Below are 16,891 nucleotides of genomic sequence, written 5' to 3'. Positions count from 1 at the left end.
TCAACCTGTGGAACTCCTTGCCAGAAGAGGCTGTGAAGGCTAGGACTATAACAGTTTAAAGAGAAGCTAGATAATTTCATGGAATTTAGGTCCATAAAAGGCTATTAGCCAGGGGATAGAAATGGTGTCCCTGGCCTCTGTTTGTCAGAGGCTGGAGAAGGATGGCAGGAGACAAATTGCTTGATCATGGTCTTAGGTCCACCTCCTCTGGGGCACCTGCTGCTGGCCACTGTCGGCAGACAGGCTACTGGGCTAGATGGATCTTTGGTCTGACCCAGTACGGACATTCTTATGTTCTTATATGTTCTTATCAGTAAATGCAGCCTCTTCTTATATCTGTAGAATATCCCTCAGCTAGTAAATGCATCCATCAGATAAAGGTGTTTATATCTGTAACCCCATGACTTGTGAAGAATACGTTTATATATGATATTTTAATAGTCATTTTCTCTACTGTGGGGGCTTGTGAACTCTGGACAGTCAACACTATAGGCCAGATTCTCATTTCCAGTCTGGCTCCTCTGTGCTACTGGGCACTATTGCTGTAACTTGTCATCTGGAATTCCCCTGGGACAGGGAAGCTCTTAGCTGGTACAAAGCTGTCAGAGGTGACTCCTCTGAGAACTCCTTCTCCCCGACCTCGCTCTAGCGCAGGAGAAAGGGAGCAGGGATGTGAATGGTTAACTAGTAAGGCTCACCCTTAATGGTGAGGCTTACTGGTTAATTAGTTGGGGGCTGGAGCTGCACCTGTCCATGGCAGCCCCAGCCCAAGCACACCACAAACAAAGGCAATCCAGCCAGCCAGAGCAGCCTTTGTCCACAGTTGGGAGGCCGCTCCAGCCTAGTTGGGCTAGAGCAACCCACTCTCTGACCCCCCCTTTAAATCGGTTAACCAGTTAAACATTTTGTATAACCAGTTAAACAGGATTTTACATCCCTAACATTAGGGAGTGTTAGCAGGGCATAACTCCAGTCCCCTAATCCTAATTATGTTCAGTTAAATTTTGTTAAGAAGTGCTTAGGTTGCTCTGGCTCATACCAGTGCCAGCACAGGGTTAGACTGGCCTACTCAACCAGCCAGGGACCTATAATCAGTTTCCTGGTGACCACATCATGAAGATCTCAGATGCAAAGGAGAAGAATCCTGCCTGGTGTGGAAATTTAATATAAATCACTTTGATACCAAAAGATGCCTTCGTTCTTGCAACAGATTATTGTTTTCTTGATTCACTATTTAACATTGTTCAGTCACAAGTGTTTGCAAATTTTGTGTACTCAGTGGTTTAGTATTTGGGCTGTGCTGTTGAGTTGTGATTGGTCATGTAAATCATAGTTTTGGATAAGTTTACTTTTGTAGTCAGGCTCATCGTGTGAAACTCATAGAAAAGAAATGTAGCTTTCTGCAAACATTAATGAAAAGACTCAATTGCATGAATTTTTTAGTGGAAAAGGATGCAGCAGGGCACAAGAGCAGCCAAAGAAAATTAATTTAAAATTTTGACCAAATAGTCACTTAAAGCTTATGCATTATTTGCCTTGCTTTACAGTTTCATTGTATTAGTTTCTATTGTTTATTATAGCTAATTATTGAATTTGGAAAACCAAACAGGCTCCATAAATTTTAAAACTCCATACATAGTAATATTTGCTTGTTAAATGTGAATTGTAACCTTAAGTTTTAGAACTATCATACTAAGCTTGTGTAAAAATATGATATACCAGCAACCTCTACTGGCTGGAACACCAAATCATATTGACATTGATTCTCTTCAATCAATACAGTTTTTTATTTGGTGTTCTCATAGCTTATTCTCTTCTCTAATGCACAAGCACTGACATACATATCACTAAAATACCTTTAATATAAAATTTAAGCAATGTATGCACAGTGGTTTCATCAGTGACTGCCGTAGATAAATGTGAAACAGTTTAATTTTTGCCACTTTTCATATTTATCTTGGTTTTCTCCAAGAAAACTCTGGATGTGAAATAACATTTTTTTAAGATAGAGCATTGGTGCTCTCTGGCAATAAAGCTGTTTTTAATGATAAATTATCCTGAGTCTATTTACAGAACAATGAAGAATCAATTTGCCTTCCACGTGGAAAAGCAATACATAATCATAAATTGATACTAATTGTCAGCATAAGATAAAAATGTCAGGGTCAAACTGGCTTACTCAATCGGGGACGTATAATCAGTTTTCTGTATGAAGAAAACCAAATATCTGCCTTTTAATTAAGATCATTTTCAGAAGAGAAAGGTTTCAAATGTTGATTTCACACTCAGTGATAGCCATTACTTTAAAGTTAAAATGCAGTAGTTTGATATTTCATGTACAGTAGAAGCTATTGATTTCACATTCATAAGATGGAAATCAGATACATTTATTTTATTTAGTACAAGGCCTGACAAACAGGGAGAATATGTTGTTTGAAAATACAATTTTAACAGTGTCAGACAAAGATTTTCTGAAGTGACTAGTAATGTCCTCAGTTTTTGGTGCCTAATGGGAGACACCTAAAAGATGCTTAGGGAAGTTCTTTTGGCACTTTTTTAAAAATCCATGGTCCCTTCTAAAGTTTCTCAAATTGCAAACCTGAATCTGAAATCAGTACAGGTTGGACCTTCCTGGTTGGGCAACCTCAGGACCTGATTGCTCCTGAAGGAGGGAATTTGCTGGACCAGGGTAGGTCAGGCCTCAGACTCTTCTGGGGCTCCCTTCCTGGTCACTGCCCTGGCCAGTGGGCTGCCTCTAACCACTGGCGGGGATCCACTCCAATCAACAGGGCTCCCTTCCCCTCGCTGGCAGTGGCTGTAGCTCCGTACAGCCAGACGCAGGGGCTTCCCTGCCTCCAGCCGGCAGAGGCTCCTTATCCCTGGTCACGGGCTTCCTGCTTCTGGCCGGTGAGACTCCCTTTCCCTGACTGGTGGTGGTTTCATACCTCTGGGCACAGGGGCTTCCCACACCTCGCTGGAGGTGGCTCCTTGCACCCGATCCTGCTCTGACAGCTGGCTGCTTGCCAGACTCCCTAACCCCAGGCTACTGGACCTCCAGGCTTCCTGCCAGCTGAGCTACCAGCCACTGGCAATGTCTGTGGCTGGGACGTTTTAGACCTGCCTGCTGGTCCACGGATGTTGTCGGACCAGAGAGTCCTGGACTACAGAGGTTCAACCTTTATTACTTTCAAAAATCTTATAGCCTTTAGATTCTATGAATGTATCCTTCCAGTATAAACTTACCATTTAATATTCAGCGAATGAAATATATTATCCCAAACCATCAATATCTAGTTTATCTTCTGTTTTCCATAATTTAGACAATCATACGGATATGATGGAAGTGGATGGAGATGTGGAAATCCCTCCTAACAAAGCAGTGGTGCTGCGTGGTCATGAATCTGAAGTATTCATCTGCGCCTGGAATCCTGTTAGTGACCTCCTGGCCTCAGGGTATGTTTTTACAAGCAAAAATGGCAGTTCTCATTGCAACTGGGCATTCATATATTTTGGAGACACAGTATGCTATGCCTCATAGACAGTATCTCTTTTGTCACTGTGTTGAACTTGCTGACATTAGGCCCTTTTATCCTTAGGGTCAATTTTCCTTATGAGGTATAAGTGCTTGGCAGCATTCTGAATGCCAGAAAATTTTCAATGCAATTTGGTGAACTGTAGGTGTGTCAAGTTGGGTGGAGAAGGGAAAGGAAAGCCAATCAGATTTTCCCCTTTCTAGTACCACCCTTTTGCATTCTTTCCCTCCCTCCCCCCCTTCATTCTTCCTATCCTGGGCTGCTTCTTTTGCCTCCTGAGGGAAGCTGAATGGCATCTTCCAATGGCTGCCTCCCTGCTAGTGACAGAACAAGCAGAGTTTGGTTTTCCATCAGCAGTGAAAACAGTTGCCTTGCATTGCAAGGGTGAGAAATACAGCAATGGGTCTTTTTACACCCTGGACACTCAGTGCACATGTAAAACACCTGAGAAGGAGGGAAAAAGTTAGAAACACTCCAGCAGAGATCAGGACTATTGCAAATATGCCCACACACTGGGAGACCTTGAAGAAGACATTTATTCTTGCTGTATTTTGTCTGTGAGGTGGAATAATACTTTGCCCTCCTCAAATAAATGATTTAATCTTCACAACATTAAATGTTCAGAATGCTCTATATAACATATGTAAATGTATTACTTGGACTATAGAGCATTAGTGGTTGGATTTTATTCTAATAATCTTATAGAGCTAGTTTACCTAATCATTATTTCCTTTAAAAACACAATTACCATGGCTTCTAGTAATTGAGGCGTGTGATCAGCTAGAAATTCTGCTGCTAATTGATAGGGACCGGGAAGATAACAATGTTAGCATTTGTTTTGGATACACAAATTCTCTGTCAGGGAGATGAAAGCCTGCAGAAAAAATTCATGACTGGAAACCATAAGTGTATATGATAAATTAATCTCATCACAACAGACTATTCTAGCTTTCTTTGAGTGAATATAATTGGGATCTGCTCTCAGATATATAGCCTCTTCCCAACTTACGAACTGGTTACGGACCAAGCAATTGGTCATAACTCGGTTTGTTCGTAAGTCGGACCTCATAGAGTTACACGCGACCATGCTGTTCGTAAGCACGGATCTCGTTCGTAACTCAGGGTCTGCCATTTACGACAGCTTTGGTCATAAGTGCGAACGGTCGTAGGTCGACTGTTTGCAACTCAGGGACCAGCTGTACTGATGTGGAGCTGACTTTTTTTTCCATTGATGTGGTTTTGAATGTATTAACATATAACTTTTTAAAATGAAGTTTCTAAATTGGATACCATGTTGCATGTCCATGCTTCTTGAAGAGGACATTGTCCGTTTTGTTGTTGTTGTTAAGCAATTTGATGTTATCTTGATTGCTTAGATCTGGCGACTCAACTGCACGGATATGGAACCTCAGTGAAAACAGCACCAGTGGCTCTACACAGCTGGTACTCCGACACTGTATACGAGAAGGAGGGCAAGATGTACCAAGCAACAAAGATGTGACGTCCCTGGATTGGAATGTAAGTAGAATTTACAGTGTAATTTTGCCCAATCAAATGCTTGGATGGATGGACGCATGCTGGTTTTGCTCAAGATAACATACTACTAAAAATGGCAGCTTAGCTGCAGTGCAGACAAGCTAAGAGTCTGATGGCTTGCCTATACACACAGCACATCAGCACAGCTGCAGTCATTACTGAAGATGCTATCTACACCAGTGGGAGAGCTTCTTCTGTAAACAGGAACACTCCAGCTCCCCAAGAAGCAGTAGCAAGGTCAACAGGAGATTACCACTGACATAGCGTTGTCTTCACCAGTTCAGTTATACCAACTGTGTCACTCAGGGATGTGGATTTTCTGCACTCCTGAGAGACTACATACTGACGTTAGCCTGTGCTGTTGACCAACTTTCAGATAACATTGGCAGCTAGCTCACCCAGGCCACCATAGCTACGCTGCTATTGTTAGCATACTAGCTTAATCTGGCATGCGTAAATTTATCCAAGTTGGAAATTATACCTCTGGCTGCTGTGTGGACATACACGATATGACAAGAGCTTTGTATCTTTTTTTACCACTACTGAATTGCTTTGACTTTAGTGTCATACCAGAAATAGGTTTTCATTTTACTGTATGCATCTCTTTTTTAATACACTGCAGATTCTGGACTAAATAGCATGACCTTTATGCAAAATATTTTCTATTTGAAGTTTTCTTTGTGTCCCTTAGTTTGAATTGTATAATAAATGTAATAACTTTTTTGCTGACAGAGTGAAGGTACGCTTCTAGCAACTGGGTCGTATGATGGATTTGCAAGGATATGGACTAAAGACGGTAATTGAAATGTTTCACATTTCCATTATATTTTTCTGCATAGTGTCTCACAACATGGGGTTTTTTTCCTTCATTTCTTGAATGTAATAATTTCAATGTAAATTTTCAGGTAATCTTGCCAGCACCTTGGGGCAACATAAAGGACCTATATTTGCATTAAAATGGAACAAGAAAGGAAACTTCATTTTAAGTGCAGGAGTGGACAAGGTGAGATAATGTATGGATAATTAAAACAATTTCATGATTAAATTGTACCATAATAAACACTAAAACAAAAATTTGGTATGTACTAAGAAGATAATAGTAATAAGAAGTATGGATAAGGAATCAGTTATATTAGATACACTTGATCATGTGACAGAGTTGAAAAACTAATTGATTATTTGAATCCAGTGGATAAAATGGGCCTGGTTCTCTTAATTACATAAATATAAGTCAAAAGTAACTCCCCTGAAGTCAGTGGCATTACACCGAGTAAAACAAATGTATCTAGACTTTAGTAAAGGACTTGATACTGTACTTCAGAAACTATCTTTAAAAATAGACTCAAAGTAGTTTGGACATGGCACCTATCAGAGAGTGGACTTAAAAGGTCACAGTTAAAAAACAAAAAAGGACAATGTATTTAAATGGGATAAGTGGCCAGTGCAGTGCAGCAGGGGTCATTGTTAAACCATGTTTTAGATTACACCTTTAAGAAAAATGAGAGGTAAACAATACAGTAAATTCAAAGCTCTTTCTGATTTGAGAGATTTTTCAGATAGTAGTGAGAACAGGAGGTATTGAGGGTAGAAGCTAGGGATGTGAAGGACTAGTTGACGAGTCGCTTCCCTCCCTTGCTGCCTCTATCAATAGAGGAAGCAAAGGGGGGCAAGAAGAGGGGATAATTCAAAGCAGCAGTGCCACTTGAAGCCGAGTGCAGCCTGGAACCAGGTGGGGTATCCCCAGGCTGCATGCAGCATATCAAAGCGGCAGTGCTGCGTGGAGCCTGGGATCAGATGGGGAATCCCCAACTAACCCTGGGCTCCATGCGGAGCTGCCACTTTTAAACACCACAGGGAGCCCCACATCAGGGTCCTCACAGCATTTCAAAGTGGCAGCACCATGTGGAGCCCGGGATCAACTGGGGACTCCCCAGCTGACTCCGGGCTCCGTGCAGCGCTGCTGCTTTGAAACGCCGCCACCCAAAATAGAACCAACAACATCCCGAGCTGACCCCAGGCTTCATGTGGAGCTTTTGCCTTTGAAATGTAGCAACAGCCCTAAAGCTCTTGCTACACTTCAAAGGCGGAGGCATCCTATCACCTAATCAAATAGCTGTTACAAAAATGCATCAAATATTTGATTAGTCAGTTATCCGATACTTAACATCCTTAGTAGAAGCATAAAGGACTGAGAGGGATTCTTCAGAATTTTCTGGGCTTCAAACTCAGAGTGAGGGTATGAAATTGTGCAAAGCTAAATGACGCTTTACTGTCAGGGAAATATTAGAGTAAATTCAGTTAGATTGTGAATGATCTCCCAAAAGAGGAGGTAGAAGCCTGGTTGCTTCAGCAATTTAAAATTGAACTGTAGAATGCAACTGAGAATATAATATCAGAAAATATTTTGCATTGTCTGTGAGGGTATGTCTACACTACAATGTTAGTTCGAACTAACGGACGTTAGTTCGAACTAACATTCATAGGCGCTACACTAGCGCTCCGTTAGTTCGAATTTAAATCGAACTAGCGGAGCGCTTAGTTCGAACTAGGAAAACCTCATTCCACGAGGATTAAGCCTAGTTCAAACTAGCTAGTTCGAATTAAGGGGTGTGTAGCCCCTTAATACGAACTAGTGGGAGGCTAGCCCTCCCCAGGTTTCCCTGGTGGCCACTCTGGCCAACACCAGGGAAACTCGTCTGCCCCCCTCCCGGCCCTGGACCCCTTAAAGGGGCACAGGCTGGCTACGGTGCCCGTGCCAGGTGCAAGCCTGCTAGCACCCAGCCAGCAGACCCTGCACCTGGCACGGATCAAGCCACCCACCCGATGCCCCTCAGCACTCCCCCTTTTCCCGGGACCAGGCTGGCGGCTCCCGGGAGCTTGCCCGGGACCGCAAGAGGCGGGCACCCGCCTGGGCTAGTACGGACATCGTGGACCTTGTCCACGATCTCCACACTAGGCACAGGAAAGTGGCCGGCTAGGGCAGGAGAGCTGCCAGCCTGGCCACCCAGGAGCAGGTGTGCAAGAGAATCAAGGGGGTCCACTGAGACCCCCGACCCTGAGCCCTGAGCTTACAATGGCCGTCCTGGGTCAGACCAAAGGTCCATCTAGCCCAGTAGCCTGTCTGCCGACAGCGGCCAACCCTAGGGACCCTGGAGGGGATGGACCGAAGACAGTGACCAAGCCATTTGTCTTGTGGCATCCCTCTCCAGCCTTCCACAAACCTTGGGCAGGGACACCACTCCTACTCCCTTGCTAATACCACTCCATAGACCCAATCTCCATGACTTGATCTCACTTCCCTTTAAACTCTGTTCTAGTTCTAGCCTTCACAGCCTCCTGCAGCAAGGAGTTCCACAAGTTGACTCTTTGCTTTGTGAAGAACACTTTCTGTTACTAGTTTGAAGCCTGCTACCCATTCCTTTCCTTTGGTGTCCTCTAGTCCTTCTTTATGGGAACCAATGAAGAACTTTTCTGTATGCACCCACTCCACCCAACTCCTGCTTTTAGAGACCTCTATCCTGTCCCCCCTCCGTCTCCTCTTTTCTAAGCTGAAAAGTCCCAGTCTCTTTAGCCTCTCTTCATATGGGACCTGTTCCCAACCCCTGATCATTGTAGTTGCCCTCCCCTCTCCCAGGCTCTCTCTTCCCCTCTCCCACCTCCTTTTCCCAGTCTCCCCCAGTTTTGTTCAATAAAGACAGATTCCATTTTGGAAGACACGTTATCTTTATTTTGTACATCAGGAAGGGGGGCTAGGGAGGGGTAAGTGGAAGGTGAGGGAGGAATGGGGCACGAGCCGCCGATGGGGAGGACTGGGCTGGCTCTGCGGGCTTCTGGGGGTGGAAGCTCTCCTGCAGCCCCCCCAATTGCCCCCTCTCCCCAGATGGCAGCCTGTGGCAAGTGTAGCCGGGCTGATGGCCGAGTGGTGTGATGTGCCCAGTGTGGGTAGTCCGGGCAATCCAAGCCAGGACTGCTTTGCAAGCGGGGCACCCCTGAGAACTGTCTGTCCAGGGTGGGGGTCGGGACCCTTTAAGCACAGCCCTTGGCTAGCCTGAGACAGCATCTCCACACTCTAAGTCCTCCTCTGATGCCCTGCCTTCACTGCTTCCGGCCATCCTTAAGCCCCGTTCAGGGTCCACTTAATGTGGACATGCTAGTTCGAATTAGCAAAACGCTAATTCGAACTAGTTTTTTAGTCTGGATCCGTTAGTTCGAATTAGCTTAGTTCGAATTAACATTGTAGTGTAGACATACCCAGAGATGGAATACATGACCCCTACGTCTTTTCAGGGACTAATGTCAGTAAGAAAATGTCTGGTCTGTTCATGATTCAGAATTGTCACTAACTTTTATCAAAGTTGAATCAGGTCCATAGGACATAACAGAGCTAGAAGTTATGTGGCGTTGCTCGGGTCCATAAATCAATTAATATTTGTTTTTTGGGAAAATAAAATGAAAATGGACATGCTTCGTTTATCATTACGCTGGGGATGAGGGGTTCAGTTTGCAAGCTGACCAGGGAAAGAGGTCTAACCCAGCCCTTTCTCGCTGCAAAAGGTTGGGGCCAGGTGAGAATCACCTCTTGATGGCTGCTACAGCTCTAACAGGCATAGCCGGGAAAGGGGTGCATGTCCCCTTGCCGGGGGACAGACAGACACATGAACAGACAAACTCTCTCACATATATAGTAGATAGCTGTTCTTTTTTCCACCCTTTCCCCCTGTTGCTCCAATGGAGTTATAGCAGTCCAGGTACCCATCTCTGGCACCTTTCCCCCCCCCACCCCCCCGTCCCCCGTGGTCATTTTACAGCATAACTGTCCCTGCTTTCCATACCGTATCCCCCGCTGCCTCAATGTGGTGATTATGTAGCATAGTTCTTCCTTTCAGTTTTATGAGAATCGATCCCATTCCAGGCACAACCCATTTTCATGGCACAAACAATGCTTGCCTTGCTTTAAGTTATGAGAGGAAGCTGCATACCAAATTTGGTGGTTCTAGCTCTTATTCTTTAGGAGGAGTTCTTGAACAAATGGACAGACACGCAGGCAGACAAACTCTCAAATATATAGATATATAAATGTTTGTATAGCAGAAAGACACTAGAGAATTGGCATATTGTTAAAGAAGTTTAGAAAAGGTAACAAATAATTTAGGCGCTGAAGAGTTTGATTTATGAGAATAGATTTAAAAGCTATAAATATAGATAGCTCTTTAGTGTCAGTAACAGGAAGCACATAATAGCCTACAAATATTAGAAGATAAAGGAATTAATTAAGATAAGACAAAAGGATGTAATTATGACTAATATGAAAGTTAAAAAGGAAAAAAATTAAGATGCAGTCAGGAACTGCTTGCTTTCTGGCAATTGGAATATATTAGGATAATATTTAAAAGGAAGTGATAGAAGACCCATTTCTTAGGACATGTAAAACTGGACTTGCTAAAACACTAGAAAACTTATAAGCGCAACCAATCCTGGCCAAAGGAAGATGGTAGCAGAGGACCTAATAGAAGTTAGATAGAAAAAAACATGTTTTTAGCAATTTTACAATTTTTTTTTTAAATTTTGTTCAACTCAGACCACAATTATTTGGGATGCCCATACTGGAGAAGCCAAACAGCAGTTTCCCTTTCATTCTGGTAAGTACTTCTCTGCAGGTAACAGCTCAGATTGGTCAAAAACCGAACAAAAAGTTTTAAAACTTGATGTGCTGGGCTTTTAAAAAACTAATATAATATTTATAGTTTTTAAATTTTGATCTGACAGCACACAAGCAGTCAAAGTAATATACCCTTGAACAAACAAATTTTGTGAGTGTGTCTGCTTCTGTCATTGATTATATGTATGTGTCAGTTGTATTTGGATTACTATAATAGACATGTTTTACTGTAAACTAACATGGCCTTTTTGCTAGATGAATCATGACTGAAAACAAACTTTTATACCATTGTGTGAGGTTTAAGATCTGTTTTTTTTATATCTTTATTTATAGTGATCCAGCATTAAAATAGATTTATTTAAAAATCAAAACAGACAAGTTCATTTCATTATTTCTTGTATCCTTGGTGGCTTGGGAGATGGAGCAGAGGAAACAAAGAATTTGGCATCTGCTACCCCTTCAGAATTCCCTTATATTCTGCCTTTTGACTACCCTAATTTCTTGGACTTAGCATGGTAACCACCAAAGGGTTCACTGTTGAATAATCTAAAACCTCACACCTACTTGGGCAAAGCTGGGAGTGCTATTTTCATGAGCTTCCAGCTCCTACCAGCAGGGATACAAGAACCCCGATTAGGTATCAAATTTGGATCAATTCATTGTGGCTTATTTACTATTAGATGTCGATGTCTGCCTTGCCTCCTGTAGAATTGTTTCATTTCATATGTGTCCTCTGTTTTGATTCTTAGTTTAATGTGTCTACATTAAACTGAATTTGCTGGTTACGTTTCCCACTTCTCTGAAGTGTTAAGTCTTTCAGCTTGATGTAGTCACACCTTGTTGCATTTGTTCCAATTTATAAAACTGATGCACTGAAGATTCACAAATCAAAGCTTTCTAAAGAATAAAGCATAACTTAATGTCTTTTTATTTTTCTAGCACCAGCACTAGATGTTGACTGGCAGAGTAACAACACATTTGCTTCTTGCAGCACAGATATGTGTATTCATGTCTGTAAATTAGGACAAGATAGACCCATCAAAACCTTCCAGGGTCACACAGTAAGTAGAGACTTGGTTTCTATATACTGAAAGAAGTTGCAAAATCTCTTTATTACGTAATTTGTTAGAAAATGTATGTTTGCTATTTGATAATATCAATATATTATTACTCTTGGGCCTTGTGCTAGGCACTGAACGCATACATAAATATTCAGTCAGTCCTTGGCAAGAGGCAATATGTGGATACCACAAGCAGATAGAACAGGATGTACATGGCAACAGTAATTCATTCATGCTTAGTGCAATAAGCAGCAATCTCAGCACAACAGATGCCATAGCACTGTTAGGTGATTGGTGGCATCACAACATAGGCAAAGTTCAGAGATTGTTTTGAGGCAGAGTAATGTGGTAGCTTTGAGATGCACCCATACAGAAGGCATGGGTGCTTTGGGAAACTTTTGACTATTAGCAATAAAGGTTGGTATCTTTTGGTGGAGTGAGAATGGGAGTTGATGATAAGATTTTGTAATGTAACTGTACAAGTACTCATATTTACTTGACTTTTGTAAGCTGTCACTTATAATGGAAACCAAGACTTCAACTTTACTTTCATTATTGAATTTCAGAATGAAGTAAATGCAATCAAATGGGATCCAACTGGTAATCTTCTGGCATCATGTTCTGATGATATGACTTTAAAGGTAACTGCAGTTTTGGACAACAGTACGTTTTCATAGTTATCAACTGCAACCTGTGTGTGTTTGTAGAGTTCTATCATGTGCAGTATTTGTTGTCAAGTCAATAATTTTAATGTCATTATTTCATTTTTTAACATTTGTCCTTTTTTAAAACCCGACTCAGACATTCTTAATATATATATCTGTTAGTTGAAAACAGACTTCCATCCAGAGGACTCAACTTATTCATTGACTTAAAGGAAATATGAGTGTGATATACTATACATAAGTAGCAATTGACATGATTGGGCCCATTAATAATTGTGCTGTCACTTACGCTTGTAGTTACAGAGAAATTGCTCAGTCTTGCTCTAAAAGAAATGTTAAAATGAGTGTAGTGTATGGTTTATGTAGGATCAGACTGCCGTTATATTCCATACACTTAGTTAGCTCCTGTGCTGGATTTCTTCATAGCTGTGTTAGCAGTAGCAATAGTAATAGTATCTTAGCGTCTAGTGTTCCAGGTGTGGACCGGGCCCCCATTGTGCCTGTGTTGCACAAACACAACAGAAAGATGATCCCTACTCAATAGCATTTAAGTGTTAGGCAAGAGATAACTGATGCAAACAGAGTGATGAGGAATGTACAGGGAAACAATGAGGTAGTATTGATCATCATGACAAACAGTGGTCTCAGCACATCAGAAGCCCATCCATTGTCAGGTTTTTTTCTGTAGGCATCATGGCAGACAGCTTTAAGGAGGGATTTGAAGGAGAATAATGAGTTAGTTTTGCAGATATTTAGAGGGGACATCCTCCTAGGCACAAGGGTAACCTTAAGATAAATCATAAAAATGCTTGATTGAAAATGTAATAAGCGAGCATTAGAGTCTATCATCATGAACCCTGTCTATTCCAGGGTTTGCCTCTCAAGGAAGTACCAGCAAATGGGTCTAAAAAGATATTCTCACAATGACCATGTTTCTTTGCTGACCAGTTTCCCTGAAAATTGTCATCTGCTGTCCTTGCTGACTCAACCAGACTCCTTGTTATGTACATTAATAATCCACAGCCACATGACACCTTACAGTACAGCTTGTGTAACGGGAAGATATGGAACTAAAATCAGTATAAAGGGTCTATTATTTTATTAGGAGTCAGACCTTACATACTCACAGTGATAGATGAAAATGGACTTTAATTGACTTGACTGCCCCTACCATTCTCATTTTAGAGTTGATGCTTTCCTGTATCATTTTATTTACTCACCTCTTATGTTCAGGTGCCCATCTGCTATTACATTCCATACACTTGACAATATTTAGGTACAAATAACTTGATGCGGCAAAGTGTTAGAGAGTGGGTACCTCCGATGTTCCCTTTATTCTTTTCCATCCATGTATGGAATAAATGTTTCTATGTGCACCAAGGAGTAGAAACAGCATGAGTGCAGCATGAGTAGAAACAAAAAACGTAGCTGTCGTGCTCTGCTAATCAGCTGGGCAGCATTTGAATCTCTCTTGAGCAGCTGCACAAGCACACAGCTTACAAGGAACACTCCAGCATTCTTCAGTCTTCCGGAAGGATAGATGAAGATACCTTTCCCTATGTTGAATAGTACCTTAATTTATGAAGACCCCTCAGGGACAAGGGCTGCCTGATAGGCAGCAGCAAGGGTTGGGGGGGATGGGCGGCACTGTGGAGATGGTGCTGAGGGGAACTGGCTACTAAGCTGGCTCTTTTCAGCACCAGCTCCTGCTTCTCCCACCCTTGCTGCCTCTGATACGGAAGCAGCAAGGGGGAGGGGAGATGAGAGTAGCTTACTTGACTAGTCGACTACTCCCTTACATCTGTATTTCAAACCAGAAGAACTCTGTTTATATTTTATGTATTTATTGAAAGAGCCCAGTGTACTCTGCAGCTCATTCTAGGTGTACTGCTTCTTACCTCTAGGTTGCTGCTTGCTATCTAAACTGGGTTCTCAGCAGTCTCTTCATAACCATTTCACAAGCTGGTTAATGATCTTCCAGTGTAGTTACTATTGGACATATATTCTCATCATTAATCGCCCACCCCCACAGTTCAGCTGGCACCCTTATTGGCCTTTCTCAACAGAGTCCAAGAAGCAAATGAGAAAGATTAAGCTACTCAACCCTAGAGATGTTGTTTCCAGGTTATGTTAAAGCACCTGGATATGGTGGTGAGGGAGCCTTTGACTGATGATGCAAATGTATTTTCAAACCAGTGGACAAAATGAAGACTTTAGTCTCTAAGGTCTTTGCACAGAAACTTTTATTGGTGTTAACAGTTCAGGTAGGAAATATTGTATGTCACAACTTTGTTTATTTTTAACCCCATGGCTGCGTCTAGACTGGCAAGATTTTCCGCAAAAGCAGCTGCTTTTGCGGAAAAACTTGCCAGCTGTCTGCACTGGCTGCTTGAATTTCCGCAAGAACACTGACGATCTAATGTAACATTGTCAGTGTTCTTGCACAAATACTATGATGCTCCCGCTCAGGGATAAGCCAAAAAGTGCTTTTGCGCAAAAGCGTCCATGCCAATCTAGACGCTCTTTTCCGCAAATGCTTTTAACAGAAAAACTTTTCCGCAAATGCTTTTAAAAGAAAAACTTTTCTGTTAAAAGCATTTGCGGAAAATCATGCCAGTCTAGATGTAGCTTATGTGTTTGTTTTCTGTAAGTTATCAATACAACCTGTCTCCTGAAAAATAATCAGTGATGGTTTATGATTTTAGTTGCCTAAAAAGCTGTCAGATGGGTCTTGTTAGCTGTGAGCGAAGAAGAGGATGGGAGAATCAGTATGTTCTAGTGTAGTGTTTAATACCCCCTAAACATAAGCTGTTTTTTCCTATCATTTTTGTCCTAGATCTGGAGTATGAAACAAGATAGTTGTGTCCATGATCTACAAGCACATAATAAAGAAATTTATACTATCAAATGGAGTCCTACAGGACCAGGAACAAACAATCCAAATGCCAATCTTATGTTAGCAAGGTAATATTTAATCTTTTCATCGTACTAGTCATGAAGTTGACTTTTTTTTAACTATTTTATCCTTTTTGCCTTCTGTAAATATGTGTTTTGCAATGCCTTTTAGCAGCACAGGAAGGATCATAAATTGGATCTCTACTTTAAGAGATACTCTGGCACTAAAGAAGATGATATAACAATACCATTAAAGAAAAAAAATCAATAACATTGAAATTTAATCCTTCTTTTTTTTTTTCTGTTGGCAGTGCATCCTTTGATTCTACTGTTAGGTTATGGGATGTAGACAGAGGAATTTGCATCCACACTTTGACAAAACATCAAGAACCTGTGTACAGTGTAGCTTTCAGCCCTGATGGCAGGTACCTGGCCAGTGGCTCTTTTGACAAATGTGTTCACATCTGGAATACACAGGTACACGTTACTGTTTTTATATGAACCAATTTATTTGTGTTTCAGACTTACTCAATGAATCACATATTGTTGCTAGATGTTTCTGTTGCTTTGTCCAGTTCAGCTTTGTATGTTCAATATAAATCAATATTAAATATAATAGGCGAAAGTAGCTTTCTTCCATTCAAATGGGTCTTTTTGCAAATTTTCGACAAGGTAAAACTTAGTTTAAAAAGTGACACACTGATTCTCACAGATATGTTTATTCAGTATCACAATTTCAGTGTAAGGATGCAGCACACACACACACAAACATTATGGTCTGAAAAGTATAAATAGCTGCCTTGTTCATACATGATTATGGCTTTTACCCAAAGCAGCTACAGTCAATGTTAGATGATGATGATGATGTATGTGTTGGATCCAGTTCTAGAAAAGAATAACTGTGTGTCCAGAACTGTGAAATATAATTGTTGTTTTGCAAGGACACCTCTGTACAGTAAACTTCCGATAATCCGGCACCTTTAGGACCCAGGGGGTGCCGGATTATCAGATTTTCCGGACTATCGGAAGGGGGGGGGGGGGCTATGAGCGGTCTGGGGTGGGGGGGATGCCATCCCAGACCCCTCATAGCCCCCCCTTCCGATAGTCCGGCTCTGCCTCAGGCGTCCCTGATTCAGCCGCTGCTGGTCAGTTTCAGCAGCGGCAGAATGGGGGATGCCTGCAGCAGAGCAGCTGGAGTGCTGCCGGGTTGGTCCGGTAGCGCCAACCCTTGGCGCAGTGAGACCAATCCGGCAGTACCCCAGCTGCTCTTGGGGACGCCTGGGGCAGAGCAGCTGGGGTGCTGCCGGGTTGGTCCCTCAGCGCCGCTCCTCGGCACTACTGGGCCAACCCGGCAGCACTCCAGCTGCTCTACCCCAGGTGTCCCCATGTCAGCTGCTGCTGAAACTGATCAGCGGCTGACTCCAGGAAGCCCGAGGCAGAGTTGCTATGTCAATGCCAGCTACTCTTCCCATTCCAAGATTGATGGGAGTGCACTTGACGATTGATTTATTGCGTCTGCGGCAGATGCAGTAATTTGATAGG

General features: G+C 42.2%; 1 protein-coding gene across 11 annotated transcripts in view; it reads left to right on the top strand.

Moving 5' to 3' along the window:
* Positions 1 to 16,891, top strand: part of TBL1XR1 (TBL1X/Y related 1) — a 221,366-nt gene that overhangs the window by 194,885 nt on the left and 9,590 nt on the right. For all 11 annotated transcript variants that reach the window (XM_075938008.1, XM_075938006.1, XM_075938001.1 and 8 more), the window contains 9 exons: positions 3,321 to 3,453; positions 4,910 to 5,051; positions 5,802 to 5,865; positions 5,975 to 6,072; positions 10,648 to 10,708; positions 11,668 to 11,789; positions 12,356 to 12,430; positions 15,291 to 15,418; positions 15,661 to 15,826. In XM_075938008.1, the coding sequence (XP_075794123.1) occupies positions 3,321 to 3,453; positions 4,910 to 5,051; positions 5,802 to 5,865; positions 5,975 to 6,072; positions 10,648 to 10,708; positions 11,668 to 11,789; positions 12,356 to 12,430; positions 15,291 to 15,418; positions 15,661 to 15,826 (989 nt within the window). The remainder of the gene's footprint in view (positions 1 to 3,320; positions 3,454 to 4,909; positions 5,052 to 5,801; positions 5,866 to 5,974; positions 6,073 to 10,647; positions 10,709 to 11,667; positions 11,790 to 12,355; positions 12,431 to 15,290; positions 15,419 to 15,660; positions 15,827 to 16,891) is intronic.

The sequence above is a fragment of the Pelodiscus sinensis genome, chromosome 10, assembly GCF_049634645.1.
Source record: "Pelodiscus sinensis isolate JC-2024 chromosome 10, ASM4963464v1, whole genome shotgun sequence".
Classification (NCBI taxonomy): Eukaryota; Metazoa; Chordata; order Testudines; family Trionychidae; genus Pelodiscus; species Pelodiscus sinensis.
The sequence above is the reverse complement of the archived record's forward strand: the minus strand, read 5'-3'. Positions and strand labels throughout refer to the sequence as shown.